We start from the raw sequence: 21,638 nt of genomic DNA, 5'->3' as shown, positions 1-21,638 counted from the left end.
TGAATCGTAGCAAATTAAATATTAATCTATCAAATCCTTTTATATAAAACGGATGATCGTTTTCTTAGCCCTATTTACAAATGATTTCTATTTTTCTAACCTACCAAAATGTTATCATTTATAGACTAAAATTGTTTTATGGACATTTTAACAGTAGTATCTTTCAGGCAGGTTTAAAAGCTACATTTACAAAACGACAGGTTATTTATTAAAAAAAAAAAGAATTTTAAAGTGTATACGAAAAAAAGGCCATCTTTCTGAGTTTTAATTTATTGATTAGTTTAAGTAATTTGTTCACTTTCCGACAGTTTTTGACACTCTTGAACTTTCATCTGTTACGCGTATTTAACATTATGTGAATTGTAAATGTGGCTTATTGTATTGTTGTTTACCTGTGACACTCAGACGTGAGTACTCTTTAAACTTTTTAGTCGGAAGAAACATGCAACTATTGGTATAAATGTATGAGATATTTTGACAACTAGGTATGCTTACATTATGATGTATCTCAAAAGGCATAACACAGATCTTTTAATGAATGAAAATAATAAAAACAAACAATCATAGTTATTAATTTTCAGAGCATATAAAAAACTAGTTCTAAGTTTTCCTGATGAAAAAATCTAGCCACGATTATTTACTGTGTTAAGTACAACTGTTTAAAATCAACACACTTAATTTATTCTGTACATCCTTTAGAAAACAACAAATCAGGTCGAAATGTAATAAAATGTAAGAAGTCCAGTAATATTAAGAAGCTAATATTTGACAACTTCCTCTATTACTTTGAGATGCGAATTAATTAATCTTCGACTATTTTTATGTCTTAAGTAAGAAATCGGTTTATGTTGCTATTACACAAATATTTTGCCCAAAAGTAGCAGACTAGAATAACAGCACATCCCCTCATAATTTCACTAACAGGGGCCCTACATTAATAGAAAAACTAGTTATTTATAACTATTTACATTTTAACTAATACTCGTTTACATATTAAGTTAAATCGACGTACGTTTTATGTAGATCATAATACTGTAATTGTTTAATACTGAGATAACGATACGTCGCGGCCTACATCAATAAATTGAAATCTACTTCGGAATTTTCGGATTTCGTTATTAATTACTAATTATATTAAGTTCATAGGTGAACGAATATACATACTAAAATAAGTCTTCTGGCACTATCATTCGGTATCTCGAGCAGAGACACGTGACAGCGTGAATAGCGTTCGTGAATAAGTTGCACCACTCATAACAACTGAGTTCTCACAACATTACGTTGACGTGTCTTCCAGGAACGTTAAATACTCTCGCCTTGCCCACCATTCAGCCTCCCGCTGTCTTCTTACATCGTCATACCTGCGGCAAATGAAAACAATTTCAAATAACAGTTTATCTATGCTTTTTCTAAATGAGATTAGAAACGTACATTCTTTCGTATCTTGCAAAGGAATCATTGAAACTAATAGCGAAGGAAGTGGCATGTCTACAAAAATGTATGGAAATGACATTTATTTTCGATTAGTCACTGTCATTTTCAACACAGGTTTTTCTTATCAACGCTAACGGTTGTTGAAATGATACTTGGCTATTGGGCTGTTCCAGTTTAGGAAACTATTCAGTCAAGACAACCTCTCAAAGCCCTAAAATTATTACAACCTCGCCAAAAAATTATAGATATCGGTATTTTGGGAGATAAACATTTTAGTCAGACCTTATTCTTTTATACAGAGGCGGCCGGATGTCTTTAAAAGATTATTTTTTGCTGGCTTTAATCTCTTTAGGATTAATGTAGATAGCTGTAGACGAGCTGACAACTTGCTCAACGTTTTACCTTTTAAACTAAGCTGCCGGAAACAATTGGTTGGGGAGGACGACATTTAAATTTGCTGTCGTTTAAGGGGATGTAATCGGAAAAAAAATGTAGGTTTTATAGCATTAAATTTAAAATTTATTTTCAGTAGTATGTAAATATAATTTGCTACGTCACTTAGTTGGTACCTATCTAGCAGAATGGAAATGTGGATGGCATGGAATGTGAGGTCCAAGTGTTTTGAGTAGTTCAACTATTATAATAACAACTTTTGTCAAAAAGTAGGAAAGCTAAATAACATCTAGGGGCGCCTTCTTATAGTAGTGTGAGGAGGAATATGCAGTGTTAATACTATTACGATTACATTGCGTCAACAAACGGTTTTGGGTATCTTCCTTACCTACTTTCTAAATTGAAACCACCCTAGTCAATAAACGAAAACTAAGCCATAGTAATCTTCCATAAAGCCATGGGAAATACGACGGAAAAGTTTGTTATCATAGACGCAACATCCGGATAAACCGTTAATCAATAGATTAAACGCCGATGAAGACCTGCAGTAAACGGCGGGACGACTGATGTTGTCATTCAAAATTGTTTAGCACTAACATGAAGTCGCGTGTCTAATCTCAGTACATTAGGCATTTGATTTCAGGGTAGTGTCAAGATTTGATTGAGCTATCAATCAGTAAGTGATAATAGATGCTATTACTCAACGGTGTACCTTCACCCTGTATCAACAAATTAAAGTACACAGACACAGACTGATTAATTCAGCCATCAATCTGAGGAAAGGAATGAACCAGAGACCTATTATGTATGTTGCAGCCTATATTTAAGCTCGTGTTGAGATGGTGGGTAGGTACACTATGATAGGTAACGAATGGGACAAGCTACAAAATGCTTCTCAAAACAAAGGTCTTGATAGTTGGTAGAAGTATCCCATTTTAATAAGCGTTGATATTTTATCAAGGTATGTCCATTGGAATAACAAATGTTTCACACCAAGTTTCAATTCGTCATGAAATATATCGAAAACTTAAATATATTTTGTCAATAAGATACCTTTAAAAAAAATTAGCTTTTAAATAACTAAATCATTTTTAATAAGTTTTATAGCATTCATCCCAAGTGTAAGGAAGTAGATAGGTTATAAACATAGGTAGGTACGTTACTACGTACTAAAATTCCTAAAGGTTTAATTTAATAGATAGTAAAAAAACGAGAGCGCAACTATGACATTAACGGGGCAAAAAATGAACTAGGTTTAAGGAAAAATCTACATGATAATCTTTTATTTTCGGTTAGAATAACAACAATAAACTATATATTGCATACAGAATAAACTGCTGTTTACTCGATAAGTATTGGCCGACACCTAATAAATAAAACCGTATGTACATATCTATGTTTTATGGAATACAGTGGGATGTTAACATATTTATGGCTTTCAATCGTAATGTTTTACGACATTGATGTTTATGAGGTACTCCGGTCCTCCTACTGCCGTTTCGACACTCCCAACGTTTTTATAGTTCTAATGTATCTACCACCTATTACTTAGATAATACTTAAGTTTACGTACAATTGTAAATGGCAAGTTACACCAAAAAAGGTGTTTTTGATTTGAATTTCTTAAAACGCTTTCGAGAGCGAAGTATTTTCCCTGTAGTATATGAAAGTAAGTTTATCTACAATTCATTTACCTAATACTAACTAAATTTCCTTTAAAAAAACGCAGATAATATAATCAAAAACCTAAGCGCGCACTGCGAAATCAAGTAATTGCAGTGAAATCTGTGTTTAAGAGAAATGTACAAAAAAAATAGTTTCGATAAATAATGGTGAATTATGGTGGTGATGCGAAATAACAAGCACAATGATTTGCAAATAGCGATTCAAATCTGTTAATTAAGATAATATATGTTTATATAAATATAAATTTTATATAAATACCCGGTAAATACAAGGAAAAGAATAGAATGTAAAAGGAGTACGTACAGTTTTTAGCAATTTTTTAGCAGATAAATACTTGGATGTTAATTCCTCATGAATCTCTCCGTCAGAAGGTAATTGATCACTACTTGTTTTTAATCTTAAGGAGCACAAGTGAGATAATATATCTGCACCATAACGCGACAAGATAATTTAAATAAAAAATCGCTCCAATTAGATATGACGACACTTCTTATTTTTTCTTAACAAAAGCTTTGTGATGGAGAAATTTTACCGTAACTGTTAATAAGATTGTTCTCGTACTTTTTAAAGAATCGAGAGAACAGTTTATAATTCGGCTAAGAAATCCGATCGAATAAAATATGCAGACTATTGATAACTTCTGAACAATGCATTGATTTTAGTGACTATTTATGTTCATAATTTTAATAGACTTTTAGTAATCCCTGTCTCTTAACTGCCACATTGTTGATAGTTAAGTAAATTCGGTTCCCTCCGGGAAACATGCTAGTTGGCCGTTAGCAGCAGGTTCCCAAGCATGCTTTGTTATTTTTTCCTGTGGTTAAGCACTTGGTCACCAGATGGTCAGTTGTTTGACAGAATATAAAACAACAGACTGTGCCTCGAACACTCACGGTATTTTTTGTTGATTTTGTTTTACTTAGCTTCGATCTGAACTAGGTATAAATTGCTTTGTTTATTTACTCATTTGAAATATACATTTGAACCTATCTATCCGGTTTATGAATGTTTACAAATATTTTGAGCCGGGAAATTTTGTGTAGTTTTCTCTTAAGGAATTCTCTGTAAATTTTGTGGACAAGGTTTGATGTGTTTCTATATATTCATTAATTTTCAACTTTGATTTAAATTTTAAGTGAATATTTTTTGATAACCTACTTCTTTTCAATACTAAAACCCGAAAGTAACTGTCAAATAAAGTAACAAAAGTGAGAGATAGCAAATAGAAACAAGTAGAAACGGCATCAGCTGTAGAGCTCAGAACGCAAGTGCGAGTACGGTAGTAGCGGTAATGGCGCCCGACTGCGGCGACAGCAACCACGACAACGGTGGGTCCTGCACACACTTTATTTTCATGTTTACGGGGTGAAACGCCGTTGACTTTACCCGTGCCGACTATGGGATAGCCGACTCGATGCTGGGAAAAGAATTGTCCGAGTGACAACACCTCGGGCATGCCAGTTTCGTCTTCGCCTTTGTCAGCACGCTGCACCGCATGCTAGCAGTGCGCGGCGCCGACGGAGCTCACCCAGCCACCATTGCCTATCATTGTTACATCTAGCATTCCAACACATGTTCACTTTCGACATACCTATAGGTGTGAACGGAGCGGGAGGCGGCAGGGTCGGCCGCCGATCTGTAAACAGTGGTTATCGACGCGCCGCCACTTGCCTCCACGGCATCTCCGGCTACTGCGCTATATTTATCCGCTCTGGAACTGACGCGTGCGGCTAAATCCGTTCGGCGCCGAGCGATGCCGGCCTCCTGCAACCACAACCACGTCACGAAGTGTCTCGATGCACACCGGCGCTCCCTCCTCGCACCGATGGAGCAGCCGACCAACACGCACAGCGGAATTCGCGAACGCTAGACCACACAGGAAAGAACATCGCAGAGCGCAAGCATTCAAAGAAGGAAATGTAGGTCTCTCACCTGAGGGCATGGTCTCAGTAGGACTTGTGAGCTGGCGCAGGTCCGGCGGCGACGCACGCCTGGTGGTGGTAGTAGGAGGGCGCAGGAGCTCGGTAATGGTGGTGCGGCGGGGGCGAGGCTCGGTAGGTGTCTGGCCCGGGGGAGCCACCGCGGAAGCCCGCCAGCTGGCAGCTGGGCGGCTCGAACAGGTCGCGGAACGCCGGCGGCAGCTGTTCCGCTGGAGGCTCGGGCGCCGCGTACCAGCCGGACGTAGCTGCGCGGAACTCCTCGGCTGCTAGCGAGTACGGTTGCGGCGAACAATAGACGGCCGAAGCAGGCAGCCGAGGCTCGCTGAAGTCGTCCAGGTTGTCGACGGGCTTGTCATAGCGTGCGCAGTCGGCGCCCGGCTCGCGCTTGGGCCGGCACTCGAAGATGCGTGGCTTGACGTCGGGCTTCACGTCACGCTGCTGCGCCAGCGCGTCCGCCGCACTCAGCGCCTCCTGTGCCGCCAGCGCTTCTTGAGCTTGTTGCAGTTGTTGCTGCCTCTTCAAAGCTTCCTCCTTTTCTCTTAGCGCATCTTTCTTCTTAAAACGACGCCGCCGTCGCAGATATGAACCGTTATCAAACATGTTATATGAATCAGGATCGAGGGTCCAATAGCTTCCTTTACCGGGTTTTTTGTCATCTCTAGCCACTTTCACAAAGCATTCGTTTAGGCTCAAATTATGCCTTATGGAATTTTGCCAGCCTTGTTTATTTTCTCTGTAGTAAGGAAAACGTTCCATTATAAATTGGTAAATACCGTTTAGTGTGATGCGGCGTTCTGGCGCGTTTTGTATAGCCATCGCTATCAGCGCGATGTACGAGTATGGGGGCTTGACCATGTCCTTAGGAGCACCGACGTGCTGTTGATGGGGATGGAGATAAGGAGCTCCATATCCGTAACGGTATTGTTCGTAGGCATAGGGTGTAACACCGGCTGAGTAGCCACCGCCAGCTCCTCCACGGTACGCATACGGACTCTGTTCACCGAACAACGCGTGCATTTTGGCCGGCTACGTTCACTGACGCAACATGCTCAACCCGAAAGCCCGGAACCTCCAACGCGTTACTCTCACGGCAACAAAACGACGACTGACCGATTTTGTTTAGATTCACAACAAGGCCGGTTTACATAGCAGAGGCTAAGCGAGAGACGAATGAGAGGTGGTGTCTGCCGGGCTGCGCCCCGCCCCCGGGCGGGCGCGCGTTCGTCTCGCTCCCGCCGGCGCGCCGCCAGCCGCCTCTCTGTCCCACGCCCGCGCGAGGGGCGGCGCGCGACCAGCGACACTCCTCGCCCTAGCCCATAGCCTGACCCATTGTCCACACATCTGTCGAGTACTCAACCATATACTCTATTCACTATGTTTCGCTAGTCTAATTATGAAGTTAAGAAAAACCTTTTGCTATACCACAACTTAGTTCAACCATGAAATTGTTCATAGGGTTACGGCTAAGTGAATCTATGATGACCAGCCTAAATATTAAACAATGTGGTAAACCAGGATATAGGTAGGTATATTATGATCAGTTTTTTTATCAATTCAGTTCTAATCCTCAAATCAGTGCGATCACATGATGAACTTTTATTGTTGACAATTGTGTAGACTGTAGACTTTTACCTATTTAACTAATGAAATATAAGTCGGGTAAGCTTTATTTGTCATTTTAATCTGGTTAAATTACAAAGGAATAAAAAAAAACTTAAAGCGCTTAGTAACGTTATCTAGATATGGCAACATATTAAACACGTGCTGGCAGAAAAATATAAAAAGCATAGTTCTATGAAACCACTAACAAAATTTTGTATCCAAACTAACAACAACATTATAAATGCGAAAGTATCTCTGTACGACGTGTGTATGTTCTAAATTTTTTGCACAGATAGTCTGGAGATTACGAAAGAAGATAGACTAAGAACATAGGAAAAAAGGGTTGTAATAGGGGAATCAAAGTTTATTTTAGAATGGACTACGGCTTTGAATTTGTTCTTGAATATTGTTTACACAAAATGATTAAATAAGTGCACAGTGGTTTTTGAGGAAATGGGGTAATTGTAATCAAGGCTACATTTTATCCCGACATTTCAACGGGAAACAGGAACCACAGCGCGCTGTAACCTGAAAGTCCACGTGGACGGAGTCGCCGCCAAAAGCTAGTACCTACTACATAAAAAATCATACAAAACCTTTGGAATATTTGATACAGATTCTAGGGAAAACTGTGTGTAAGAATTATATAATGTTTATTCTGAAACTAGGTATGTCTCTACCTTAGGCATAATAGTTTTACACATTTTTTATCTTCAACGAACTGTGACTAATACGGTGGCTTTTTGAAGAAAGGTAAGGTAACTTTTTAAATTTTTATTGCTATCAAAGTATGTTGTCTAGGGATCGGAGTTAATAAATACTTAGGTAATAGTGATGAACAACGTTTACCTTATTTGTTTTAATAATTAAAATAGAAATGACCTGTTTATCTTACCTATACTTAATAAGTCAGTAGCTAATACGTTACATGCCACAAGATAAATGATACACATAAGTACGAGTATTATTGCTGTCGCGATTTTTTTATAACGAAAGCAAATTGGGACGTTATAATTTAACGCAAATGTCAGACTCTCTCTGTGGGTCTATCGGTGACAGCAATTCACACATACATTAGATATATGCTTTTAATATCTACTCGTGAAAACTGGTTTAATTGCAGTAGTACGCGTCTGTCATTTTTAAAGCTTTCGACAAGATTTCTGATACATTTTGTTGGTGATTGGCTCCCTAGTCCCTTTCCCACTTTTATACCGGTTGGAAAGTTCTTGCGTAGACTTACAAGTACTAACTTTCTTGTAGAATTACAAGACCTAGCACCAGTTCTTGTATTTCAGCGTCCGAACCTTTACTGACACGTTTGCTGCCCTTCAGAAGAGAATCTGATTTTCATAGCTTTTCGTCCCATAAGGATCTTTCTCATGCACCTGCAGATTAATACTCAACAAAATTCATGGTTTGTGTTGAGTGGAATATCTCAACATCTCTACTCTTCGAAGTTCTACGGTCGTTATAGGATACGCCAAGGCTGAGTGTTAGTCGCCGCTTACACTCGCGATCAAAATTAAGTATTTTCTTTATCAATATCGATTCAACAATTTACAGGTACGGGTAGCTGAAGGGACAGAAAAAATAAATGTTTCTATAATAAGTAATTTAGAGAACTATGAAGCTAGAGTATGATAAGATATTTCAGGGACGATGTTAAAAGAAATTACGCCTTTTTAATGATTTTATCCTATTGGTCATATCGTACATAGTTTAGCCCATAATCCTCCTCAATGAATTCAACACAGATTTACCCAATTTAGCTATTATGTAGGTAGAGCGCAATACGACTGCATATTATTTGCAAAATATACCCACGAAATATGAGAGCCTAAAAATAAACTTATAAAAATAATTTGTTAGATTTTTAACAAATAAAGCGTACTGTTCGATTGATGAAAATCCGTTGATCGTTTTATCGTAACGCACAGGCAGACTGAGTGCAACTACATATGTTATTTTTTCATTATTCACATTGATTCGTATATTTTCACTAGAAATTAAAATATTTCAAAGTAAAATTTTGAATGGATAAATGCCTATCGGGTGAATTGTACTTTTAAAATTATTTTTATATTGGTTTCGTCCAATAAAAGAAAAACCTATCCGTCCGTCAACTCTTTTTCTCAGAGACTCGTATCAATTATCTTTAAATCGCAAAATTTGGAAAAAAAAACAACTTTTTGAATCAGTCTAACACAAATCACACACGAATATTGTAGAAAAAGAGATCTAAGTATGTAGCTTCTACTTAAAAAAAACTACCTACTGGTACAGACTCCTCAGTGCGCGAAGCCGACCCGAAAAGACCGAACTTATTATTTGTGCCGCATCACATTGACTTAATGGTTTCAATATTCGAACCTAACACCAAATATTAAAGTAACATTATTCCAGGGGAACTATTCAGTTATTTACAAGGCATTGAATTAATGGCACTTTTCGAATTAGTCTAAGCATTTTTCCAACACTATAATTGGAAATTCAGCACGGGGCGAAAAACTTACGGTCGTGGCAATGGCGTGGAAGTCATCCGCCAGAGAACCAAAAGTACCGATATTGCTCGCAGAATCAGCACGCTGAAGTGGAAATGGGCCGGCCATGTCTGCAGACGGACAGACGGTCGATGGAGCAGACACGTGTTGGAGTGGAGACCACGTTTAGGCAAACGTAGTGTAGGACGCCCTGCTGCACGATGGACCGATGATTTGAAGAAGGTGGCTGGCAGCAAATGGATGCGGGCTGCCCAGGACCGGGATGGTTTGCGCTCTTTCGGGGAGGCCTACGTTCAGCAGTGGACGGCGATAGGCTGAGATGATGATTTTGATGGTGTGATAGAATGAAAGTTTAAAAAACAAATAACTCAGATTTATATTATTTAGTCTTATACTCTATTGCCGCAATATGTAGTAAGAGCCCAATGGGTCAACAGTCTCTTTGAAACAGACATGAAAAACACTCAAAATCTTTTTAAATACTTTTAATACCATGGTCAGTCAAAGGCAACATACCAATACTGAATACAGCATAATCGAACACCTCGTGATAAGTTTAGCGACCAACCGCCAATGAACAAAGTCCATAGGTGTACTTACTGTAGTTAAATCATGTCTCTTTTTTTTCACTAACTGGAAATCAAATGAACGTCGTAATCTATCACCATCTTCATCGTCATCTATGCTTTCATTCAATTGACTGAGACGAATCTTGGAATGATCGTAATTAGAGATGCGCCAAATAACTATTCGGTATTCGGCGTATTCGGCAATTTTTTCACTATTCGTTATTCGGCCGAATCATTCGGTTTGGTGCCGAATATATTCGGTTCTTTTTTTCCGCCACATTACCCGATGTAGAACTCAAAGATATAACTTATTCTGTTATAAGCCTACGGAATACTATGAAAAAATTGTTGAATTCAAAAAAGCTTTAACTCAGTGTCAATGTAACCAAAAATCAACATGTTGGTTTCTTAAACAACAACAGTTTACTTACAACTTTCTAGTCAATATTTATTTTAATTTTAAAAACGCTTTAATCAGTCTTTCATTATAAATTATACTTTTAGACCGCCAAACAAAATATTTAAACCATAGAACAAGATAATAATCCCTAATTCCCTACTATAATATTATTAATGCGAAAGTAACTCTGTCTGTCTGTTACGCTTTCACGACTAAACCACTGAACTGATTTTAATGAAATTTGGTACAGAGATAGAGTTGACCTTGAGAAAGAACATAGGATAGTTTTTATCCCGGACTTTTGAAGAGTTCTCTTGGAAACGCGATATAACCGACCTCGACGCGGGCGAAGCCGTGGGCGAAAAGCTAGTAACAGTTAGGTATTTCTGAAACTAAACAGTTAAAACTCAAAAAATAACATTTTTTTAAATGTTTAATCTTGCGGGCGGCAAGTAAGGACATGTTGAAACCTGTTTACGAGGCGAGGCAATAAAATTTTGAACCGAATAGTTCGGCCGAATATTCGGTTCGGTAAACTTTAAACCGAATAGTATTCGGCATTCGGTTATTCGGTGAAACCACTATTCGGCGCATCTCTAATCGTAATGATTCATTTATAAGATCATCACATAAGTGCAGTTTATATCCATGTTCTGTCCTTTACTTTATTGTTTTTAAATAGCTATTCCGAGCTCGGTAGCTACAAAAGCTGCAATCTTTTCTTCTGTTGTGGTTTCCTACAACAGGGATGATGACTGGGTATAAGAACAGAAAATCAAATTAGTCCCTTAGTTAGACAATTGGAAAGTATTAGACACGATTTTTTTCTTTTTTTGAAAAACTAGTTGTAGCACTTAAAGAAGTAGACTCTTATTTAGGAAAGGACTAGACAGAAATTATCACATATTATCATTTCATTTCTGTCTAACCTCTCCCCAAATAAGTTGACGCGACACGATTTAAGTAAGTAAATAAGTATATTTATATGATATAAGAAAGGACCAAGGAGGAGGTCGTGGCTAAGCTATAACCTTATAAGTGATACGATCACAGGTTAAGCTATGCTTGACGCGGTTGGTCTGTAGATGGGTGAGCATCTTTGTCATAACGAGTTCCTCCGTGTTTCGGAAGGCACGTTAAATTGTGGGTCCCGGCTGTTATTCCTACATCTTTGACAGTCGTTACAGGTAGTCAGAAGCTTTAAAAAGTCTTCAGCCAGTCTAACCAAGGGGTATCGTGTTGCCCCGGTAACTGGGTTAAGGAGGTCAGATAGGCAGTCGCTCCTTGTAAAAAACTGGTACTTAGCTGAAACCGGTTGGACTGGTAGCCGACCCCAACATAGTTGGGAAAAGGCTAGGCTAATGATAAGAAAAGACCAAAGAGAGACCCCTCTGGCATACCTATAGATACCAGCCATTGAGTCGAAAGATTCTCAAAAGATATTACGCTGTCAAAACCTTCATTGTAAAATTCCCATTAGAAAAGTATTATAATTTACGAATAAGTGAAGCACGATCTGTGATCAGCACAATCAAAGGCTGTAGTTAATGCCGATTTAAGCAATATGGGATTGGGTACCTACAAAGTAAACTTTTTTAATAATTAAACCATCACTAAAATAGCTTGTACCTACCATCCTATCTTATTAAAGTTGGAGTCAGTTTCGTATATAGACTTATCACCTTCTATCATTGGTTAATTCCCATGAATGGTGATACCAGTTTAAAACACACATAAATACTAAACATGTAAATTAAGTGTTAAAGAAATTAAATTAATTAAATCACAAGAAAATTCCTCCACACTAAAGCCCATTTGGATGACGCGAGAAATACGTGAAGTTGCGATGCACTGCCGGCGAAGATTTATCAAAGTTGATCCCAGACCTGCGCGGCTCCGTAATGTATTGCAAACCGCACGATCGCGTCACAGCGGATGGCAGCCTGTGGGGTGGATTCGTTTTGTTCCTCGCATCCCGTTACCATCAGTCGCATCCCGTTAGTGTATGCAGCATTACTTACATGTAATAATAAAAAATAATAATTTTCAAAAATCTATTATATTTTTTTCTTATTATTTAGATTAAACATGACAAATATTAAATAGCCCCAAATCAATAAAGCCTCGCTCGAATACGGTGGTTAAAAATCATCCATCAATTAAACGACCACAGTCCATACCAATAGTTGCTTAAAATAGATATTATTTGTTGTTACAGCGACAATAGAAAAACATAATAATCAAAAGATTCAGCTTCGGCGACACCGTTCAGTATGGTGATACTGAACGGTGATCGCCGAAGCTGAATCTTTCAGCAGGTGGACCTTAGTAATAGGTTCAATACGGTTTCACTCTTAAGGCAAGACCCAAAAAAAGTATCTATACCAAGGTATATCTTGAGCATTTTTGTAGGTAAATACAATGTATAGAGTGGATGCACCCAGCCTGTTAGGGGATACAAGATGAATATGGGATTTTCTGGGACCGGATCCAGACTACTTACTGTGTCTATTTGCCTTTTTAATTAGTTAAGAAGTTTTTCTCTTTGCAACAACACCGTTCTATAAGAGAAGCTCGTGGCTAAGCTATAACTGCATAAGTGAATCGACCACAGCTTAAGCTACGCTTGACGTGGTTGTTACGTACATGGGTGACCATCTTTGTCATAACGAATTCCTCCGTGTTTTGGAAGGCACGTTAAATTGTGGGTCCCGGCTGTTATTTATACATCTTTGACAGTCGTTACAGGTATCCAGAAGCTTGAAAGTCTGATAACCAGTCTAACCAAGGGGTATCGTGTTGCCTAGGTAACTAGGATGAGGAGGTCAGGTAGGCAATCGCTCCTTGTAAAACACTGGTACTTATCTGAATCTGGTTAGACTGGAAGCTGACCCCAACATAGTTGGGAAAATGATAGGCCGATGATGCTGTGACCGAAACCTTCTACGGTATGTAATTTTTCAATTCGAACCAGTACTTCCTGAGATTAGCGCGTTTAGGTAAACAAACAAACTCTTCAACTTTATAGTATTAGTATAGTATAGATATGCAATCTTCCTCGATGAAATATGTCTAGAACGAAGCCTAAGGAAATCGTTACTATTAAGGAAGTTAAGTATATTGCAGTCAATCCACAGAATTCACCAACACACACTCCACTTTCACAGTCCGATACCATAAGCCTCTATAAATATAGGGGGAACGGTCATCGAAGTATTTTGGCCATAAATTTAAACGATACTCTAATCAGAGTTCCGAAAAAAAATCAGAATATAGTGGAAGAATATTTGAAGGTATACCTGAGGTCATAGCCTGTTTGGTAACAAAAATCCACCTCCTCATTATCCCTCACATGAACATGCAACGGAATCCACTGTAGGCGAATTTTCCTAAAAGGCTGCAAATCTAAAAATCATTGGTAGATTGCATACGCTACAGGCAAACCACCAGCATGCGATCTATGATGGAGCAAATGCTGCAAGGCGCTTTTAGAATCATTAAGAGTAAAGCCTTACTGAACTCGGGAACGTTTATTTGCAACAGAACTATTTTATCTATAAAAGAACACGTGATGTGACTTGTCTGACATACCGCAAATTATTATCGGTTCTTATTAGTATTAAATAAATTATACCCCAACTGAAGGGGCCGGCAGTATCCGGGATGTATTGATGTAAGTTTTGTTGGACTTTAACGAAAAATTATCTACGAGGATGACCAAGGGAATCCTAACAGTAAAATTATATTTTTTTAAATGTAATATTAACTAAATTTCCTTATTCTGTTAACCGTTACAGGTATGCTTGGTTAAAGATAGACATAGTCACATCATATTACCTTGTTCTCAGAGTTAAAAAACGGATTTACCATAAAGTTCTTAATAGGGTTGAATGTCATCCTTGACACAGACGACTGACGAGTAGCCCGATTGCGACTTTCCTTTACCTTCTCTATGATTCATGCTATCCCGGCAATCGGGCAATTCCAAGAGTTCCAAGTTTCCAACTCTCACACAGGTCAATAAGCTGTTATATCGTTTCAAAATAATTATGTGATCATCTGACTATTTTATGTAATTCTATTTCATAGGATTAGTAGTTTATATCAATTTTTCAAGTCATCGTATCGATTGCTTAGCAACAGAAATGGCGAGTGATTAAATGATGACGAGTAGAAAGTACTTATAAATAAATGATTGAGATTAACACACAACACGTTACGCGTGTACGTATACCAATATACGAATTTATAATCAAGGCGTATATAGATTTTTTTTTCAAAAATATATAATAATAGATTTTAGTTAATTATTTATATTTTTAGTCACGCTTTATTCCATAAAAACATTAGGTTCAGAAGAGTATGAAATTATATTGATCATAAATAATTCACTTGAGTAAATTACCTTTACTTCATGTTATAAAATGGCAACACTGTTCACAGTTTTTATTTCGCATTCTCGCACATTATTATTTACAAAATGACAATCAATGTGGGTATTGTTGATAATAAAATTATACCATACATAAATTACCCCAGTTATAATTTGTTTAGATCGTAATATGAAAGAGATCAGTTAATCTACGGCAAATATATTTACTAAATATTGAGACATGTGTCACATACTTAGGATTATTCTTTATAGATTGTGGGCTGTGTCGACGTTAACTTTATTTGCTGGCCTAGTGGTGTTTTGGTATTACGGGTTTATAACGGCATTTATTGTTTTCACCTTGGGCATCTCAGGTAAGACTAAATCACCTTGTATCTTTGTATACAGATCCTCTATTTTCCTGGTAGTTTGCAAGCTTGCATAACATAGACCTTACATTTTTAAGGATGATTGGGACTCGGTATTTGCAAATCGCTTGGGCTTAAAATATACGCTACTTTAATGAAATTTTCTCCAACTGTCTACATCACTATGAATTAATTAATTAGTTGATTACTTTAAATATGAAGTGATGCCAATTGTTTTCGACCTAATTACCAAAAAAGAGGTTGCAATGTGCTATTCCGGGTGAATTTCATATATCCAATTGAAGGCTGTAGGCACTGAAATATGGATTTTGTTTCCTACAAGGAAAATCAAGAATCAATACCTAATATGATCAAATTATGCTCTGCCAATATAGAAATAAAGTTTCCTTTATCTCATAATTTAACACTGTCTCTTACCTTTCTAATATTTAATAATACAAACTGCAGAAATAAGTATATTTTCATAGCTTGTCCACTTGATACCAGGTTGATGTGCAAACTTGCATCAAAAGTTTCTAAACACCTATAGGCTTTCAAAGTGTCCTACCTCTACTTTACCTGCATGAGCAATAAACATGTAAAGCATGATCTATAATGCCCTGAAGATTGTTTTTTGATTTAGGTATTTGGTGTTATTGTGGCAATAGAAATACATCTGTGAACATTTCAACTGCATAGCTATCATGGTTATACTCGGTAGCCTATCGAAAATAGGCTAGAGAAAACAATTTGTTCGGGACAATGAAACTAAACCTACTACAGTCTGATCAGTGGTTTTGGAACAGTCTTATATAGACAAAATATAAATGTTCATACAGATTTTCATTGATTGTTTCAATGGTTAACAAGTAGCTAGCAGTACTTTGCCCTTGAAATATTTTTTCATGACTCATAGTATTGATGATATTGATCTTAATTGATATAAAGCTTGTTGATTGATTTGATATTGTCTGTCAATGTTTAGAAATCTGAGTTATGTTTATTCAACAATTCACTTTAATTGTTTGTCTACAGGGATTCTTTTTAATGCACAAGACCTATTGCTGTACTATCCCAATGACCCTCCAGACTCAAGAGTGTTTGTCCTACAACCGAGCAACTACAAACTACCGTATGAAAGTATAAAAATAAATAACAAGGATGGGATAAAGATTCATATGTTTTTGATAAAACAAACGGTCAACAGCAATCATAAGCCTACCATGATATACTTCCACGGCAATGCTGGCAACATGGGCCAGAGGTTAGTCTGCCACATGTTATCATACTTTTTGTACACATTATCACACATAACCCTCCAGTACCTGTTATCTTTTATCTCTATATTTTTTTATATCAGTCAGTCAACACGGCTCAGTGATGATTAAATTTCAGTATGTAGTATGGTTACACCTACTAGCCAAATTAGACAATGATATGTGTCTGTTACACTTTGATCCATACCTACATTTGCATTTCAAAATAATACATTCTGTGGCTCCAGGAAAGTCATCAAAAGTTTTTTTTGCAGTTCTCCTACTTTCATGTGATATTACATAAATTATATTAAACATGCGATCAAAAGAGCCTTATTTCATGTAAAAACTTTGCTTTTTGAATATCTAATCTGTTTCAAGAGGACTACACTAATGTTTCAAGAGGAATTTAGTCAATGAACTAATGTATCACAATATTTACTATTTTAATACCAAAACATTACTTACTATCTACCAAATACACAATAGAATATACTATAGGTAATTTGTAATTTCTCATGTTATGTATGTTTTTAGGCTATCCAATGTATCCGGTTTCTTTCACAAATTAAACATAAATATCTTAATGGTTGAGTATCGAGGCTATGGCTTGTCTGAGGGCTCTCCTACAGAGAAAGGATTGTACGTGGATGCACAGTCAGCCCTGGATTACATAATGCAGAGGACAGACATTGATGTCAGTAAACTTATAGTGTTTGGGAGATCACTTGGTAAGAAATATTTATTCAGAATAAGCTGCCGCTTGCGACTTGGCGTAAATCTAATATAAGTCTCCAATTCGTGCAGAGCGATCGGCATGTGCAATGCAAAGATTATATTCGCGCATATTTAAATGAATTCATAAGAACTCTTTAGTTATTTTGAATATCTATTCCATTTTACAGGAGGTGCCATAGCGATTGACCTAGCCTCGAGACTAGAGTACAGGAACAAGATATGGGCTCTTGTTGTTGAGAACACATTCACCAGTATTCCTGACATGGCAAAAGTGATATTGAAATGGAAATATTTGAACTGGCTACCAATGTTTTGCCACAAAAACAAGGTTGGTTTACAGCAATTCACACATACCAAATACACACCGAAAAAATCACTTACATAACTAAATATTAATTATTATTGTTTCTAATTTCCAGTACATGTCGCTACAAAAAATGGGGCGCGTAATGACCCCTACTCTTGTGTTGTGCGGGTCTAACGACTCTCTGGTCCCGCCGGCGATGGCCAAAGAGCTGTACATGCGGTGCGGCGCGGTGTGCAAGAAGATAGTGGTGATGCCGGGCGGCGGCCACGACGACACCTGGACCTGCAGGGACTACTACTCGTCCATTCAACAATTCCTGTTAAATGTGCCACCATTACCGGACGAGATAGGCCCATTCTTTGATGATGATACAAATTCAAATAGACACACTATAGTGCATACAGTATAGAATGTACAAGCTATTTAATACTAGACAAAATATAGTATGTATTTAATTATAATTTTACAAATTTTTATATAGAAATATATTTTAATAGGTTTTTAAATTTCTGTAGTAATTACATAGGTAATAATTCCAAATTTTCAATGTGTTAGGTACAAATGGCGATGCTTATGATGATACTGAGTTATGTTTTGTTGGGAGTCAGGATTGTTGGGTGCTCGCAGGACTCTCTGGCTTTTCCAGAAATGTGTCCTTATTTTGGTGATTGCCTCTCTGTACACGCTAAGCCCACATGCGATTGACAATCTGATTCTGTTGTTTGCTGCGTTTTTCCTATACTTGTGTAGGAGCCATAAGATATTATTAAATGTTATTATTACTCACCCGGCAATCCTGATTATCCTCATTTAAATACAAACTTAACTTTAAAAATTCTAGATGTACTAATATTTACAATATTTAGTCTTCAAGACAGATAAAACTAAGCTGCCACAGCTACGACAGAATAGCAAAGACCTCGGGCACAATATCTCTATTTTTCTTATCGAATTAAGTAGTATAATCCAGTGAAACTCTAAAGCTGTTGAAGTACTCTAATGTAACTGACTGTCAGATTGAGTGTTCATCATCTTGTCCTGTGCTCGAAGGTACACTATCATGTTGTGGTCCAAAATTCCTGTGAGGCACAATCAGCCTCATACATTGCCATGCGTTCGACTGATTTTGTTATTTCGCCAGTATTAATAAGTAACGTCTTTCTAAGAAATGCCTTAGTATGAAAGGGCTGTAGTTAAATCAATTCGTTATAGAATTATCATATTTTTATAGCCAAAGCAATCGGTTTGTTGATATTAGAGACATTCATTAGAGCCTATATATTTAGCTAGCACAGAAACCAACTAGGTACCTATTTATTTAATATACCAAGTTGGGATGTGCTATCATTGTTATCATAATAATTTATCATAGCAATATACTCAATTGTTTCAAATTCAGGCGTTTATGAGCTGTTTGGCAATCGTCCGTCCCTACGGTTACTGGTTCATATTTTATGAATGGCCTTTTTTCAGTTATTCTTTCATTCAACAATACTGTGGTCTTCGATACACATATAACTGACTACATCCTAGAACCTTTGTCGATTTGTATTTTTATCAAGCTTTAGCAATAAATACATGTTAGCGTATTTTATGATAATTCTTATATATTCATTGTTACCTTGTCGGATTTATATAAAAGACGTTCATAGGGAGTTGGGGAGTCATCCCGTAATTACATCTGTTTAGAAAGGGGGCAACAAACATGACGTGCGTAGTCACGTCTTTCATATCATAATTGTAATTTTTTAACCAACATTAAGAAGTTTACTAAAGTTACTGGTTCACGAATGTGACGAGCTGCAATAACGGAGAGGATCTAAGAAAGAATGATTATGGTATGTTTATTGTGACATAATTTATAGATAACCCCTAATAGAGAATATGCATGGAATACTAAATTAATCATATTATGTTTTATAGCGAATTGCTTTTATAATCTTTATTCGTAAAGTATAGGTTAGTGTTTTAGTATTAAATATACTACAAAAATGACAATGTTTAATTAAATCACGAAGTATACGCGAGACTATTGATCATTAGTTCAATGCCACCGTGACGTCCAAATGCTGGTACATGTGCGTAACTGTGAACATGTTACAAGTTTTGTGGAGAAGACACGCGCAGAATACTAGCGCTATTTTTTGCAGTGGCCTGAATTAGAACTACGCTTGCTACTAGCTAACGACTCAGAGAAATTACTATGACTATTTCAGGACCGTCTATAAATAAAAAAGAGAATAAAACCTACCGATCGATAATTTTAATGACCAAGCAACCTGTCAATTCGCATTAACATTAGTTATAATTGCACTCTATTGATTTACGTTAATACATATCAGAAGTACACTAAGTACGTACCTGTTATTTACTTGTTGTATTTATTTTCTATATTGTAGCTACTGCTGTGATGTATAAACCTTATTCGTGCTGATGACCTATCAGGTGTTATATTAATTGTGTAAGATGAAGTTAAATGTAAATCTTCGTGTAAACTAAAGCATGGAAAAGGCGTCGGTAGGAAAAGCATTCTACCGTGCAATAACGTAGTGAGGAAATACATTTATGAATACGAAAAATTCAAACTCTTCATTTTATCGTAAAATAGAATTTAAATTATTGTATGTTAAATTAATTTAGATGTTATACCTTCCTGTCAAAAGAACTGGTCGGCGAAAATATGTAAAAACTAGGACAAGTGCCCAATTCCGCTATTTAAGTCTGAATTTCCAATTATTATAAGCGATTTTAATCCTATTTCCATTCATTCATCAGCCATTATGAATAGCGGAATTGGGGCCTAGATCCCATAAAGAACTATCTAATGTTCAACTTTTAGTCAAGTGGCGTTGGCACTCTAATGTATGGAGGATACTTTTTTTTCTAAGTTGCATTACTTTGATCTGTCATCTCGATCTTGACGATACCGATTCTTACCGGTTGTGCAAATGTGTCACTTGGTTGAGGGTTAATATTTAGGATAACCGACCTCTGCCGGCGCCCTATTTAATTGTAGAAATTAACAAATGAGAAAGTAAATACGGCAATGTGATTATTTATTGGTCAATGTTTATTAAATCATTAAGAAAATATACATAGCAAGATAACTTCTTATACAGTTTATGAATTAGTGTAAGGTTTGCCTTTTATTGAAAAAAATAGTTATTTGGCACGTTAAAAAGCAATAACACTTATTTATATTATGTATTTTACTTACTACCGTTTGTGGTCTTATTTGTAGTGTCTTTAAAATGATAAGCCGCTTCCAGAATTGGCTATTATATTGCCATGTTCTTTTTTAATTATATTACGTAGTGTACAAGATTTTCAAGTTTGTATTTTGTACTTTGAAATTTTGTATTTGCTCATTTTAATATTTCCTTATGTGTGTAGTAGGTACTGACTGCAGCAGATACTACGGCATATCTTTCAGTTCTTTCTATAGATATCGGATCTTATACTTCAAGAGAAGAAATATTGTTGATTATAACTTGTTTACTTATGTATTTAGATGTAATAAAATACAATATATTTATCGCAGATGATATAATGAAATATTATAAACGCATGACTTCGTAAGCTCGTTCTTCCACTGCTATGCATAATGTTAGCTGTGTAGTCTATTAGACTACGCTGGTTTCCAACAAGTTAATAAAAAAATCCGCTCTTATTTTACTAAATTATATTTTGTAAAAACTGTTTTTTATTTTTGTATCCCTATACCATAGCCTATACTCTGCCCGCGTTTAGTTGACCTACATGTCAAATTGGCCATGAAGTGACGTTTAGTACACTACTAACTCGGTGTTAGGTGAAAATCGTGTTAGGAAAAAAATATTCAATCAATTGAATGGCTTTCCTCAGCAAGATGAAAATCGCGAAACAGGCCGCACTTTTGAAAAACAGATTTCAAGACAACTGTATGTGTAGGCAAGAATGTTCAATAGCTGAACCTAAAACCAAAAAGCAAATGACACCAAAAATTCTGTTAAAAGGAATTAGGTCACTTCACTTAATAGCAGGCGATTCAAGAAATATACCATTCAGAAAAATACAGTTCAAATGCGAA

At 36.7% G+C, this 21,638-nt stretch overlaps 2 protein-coding genes across 3 annotated transcripts; one reads left to right on the top strand and one right to left on the bottom strand.

The window, feature by feature from the left end:
• Positions 1-221: 221 nt before the first annotated feature.
• LOC113498909 (fork head domain-containing protein crocodile-like) lies at positions 222-6,586 on the bottom strand. 2 transcript variants are annotated; one of them, XR_003401055.1, is made up of 3 exons: positions 5,446-6,586; positions 5,105-5,277; positions 222-1,361 (listed from the first exon to the last, which is right to left on the bottom strand). XR_003401055.1 is itself a non-coding variant. In XM_026879181.1 (2 exons), the coding sequence occupies exon 1, from the start codon at positions 6,468-6,470 to the stop codon at positions 5,460-5,462; it is 1,011 nt and encodes a 336-aa protein (XP_026734982.1). In that variant the 5' UTR covers positions 6,471-6,585; the 3' UTR covers positions 225-1,361; positions 5,446-5,459. The 2 variants fall into 2 exon arrangements, 1 of the variants encoding a protein (XP_026734982.1); XM_026879181.1 differs by lacking the exon at positions 5,105-5,277 and having other exon boundaries at positions 225-1,361; positions 5,446-6,585.
• An 8,415-nt stretch (positions 6,587-15,001) lies between these two features.
• LOC113498852 (protein ABHD13) lies at positions 15,002-21,252 on the top strand. Its single transcript, XM_026879037.1, has 5 exons — positions 15,002-15,274; positions 16,304-16,532; positions 17,062-17,255; positions 17,430-17,590; positions 17,682-21,252. Exons 1-5 carry the CDS (start codon positions 15,142-15,144, stop codon positions 17,976-17,978), a joined length of 1,014 nt encoding a protein of 337 aa, XP_026734838.1. The 5' UTR covers positions 15,002-15,141; the 3' UTR covers positions 17,979-21,252.
• The last annotated feature ends 386 nt before the right edge of the window (positions 21,253-21,638 follow it).

The sequence above is a fragment of the Trichoplusia ni genome, chromosome 1 (assembly GCF_003590095.1).
Source record: "Trichoplusia ni isolate ovarian cell line Hi5 chromosome 1, tn1, whole genome shotgun sequence".
In the NCBI taxonomy this organism is placed as follows: Eukaryota; Metazoa; Arthropoda; class Insecta; order Lepidoptera; family Noctuidae; genus Trichoplusia; species Trichoplusia ni.
This window is presented reverse-complemented; position numbering and strand designations above follow the sequence as displayed.

Coding starts and splice junctions, on each gene's coding strand:
- LOC113498909 (XM_026879181.1), bottom strand. CDS start 6,470: ATGCACGCGTTGTTCGGTGAACAGAGTCCGTATGCGTACCGTGGAGGA.
- LOC113498852 (XM_026879037.1), top strand. CDS start 15,142: ATGTGTCACATACTTAGGATTATTCTTTATAGATTGTGGGCTGTGTCG. Junction 16,533..17,061: donor GCTGGCAACATGGGCCAGAG/GTTAGTCTGCCA, acceptor GTATGTTTTTAG/GCTATCCAATGTATCCGGTT. Junction 17,591..17,681: donor TGTTTTGCCACAAAAACAAG/GTTGGTTTACAG, acceptor TCTAATTTCCAG/TACATGTCGCTACAAAAAAT.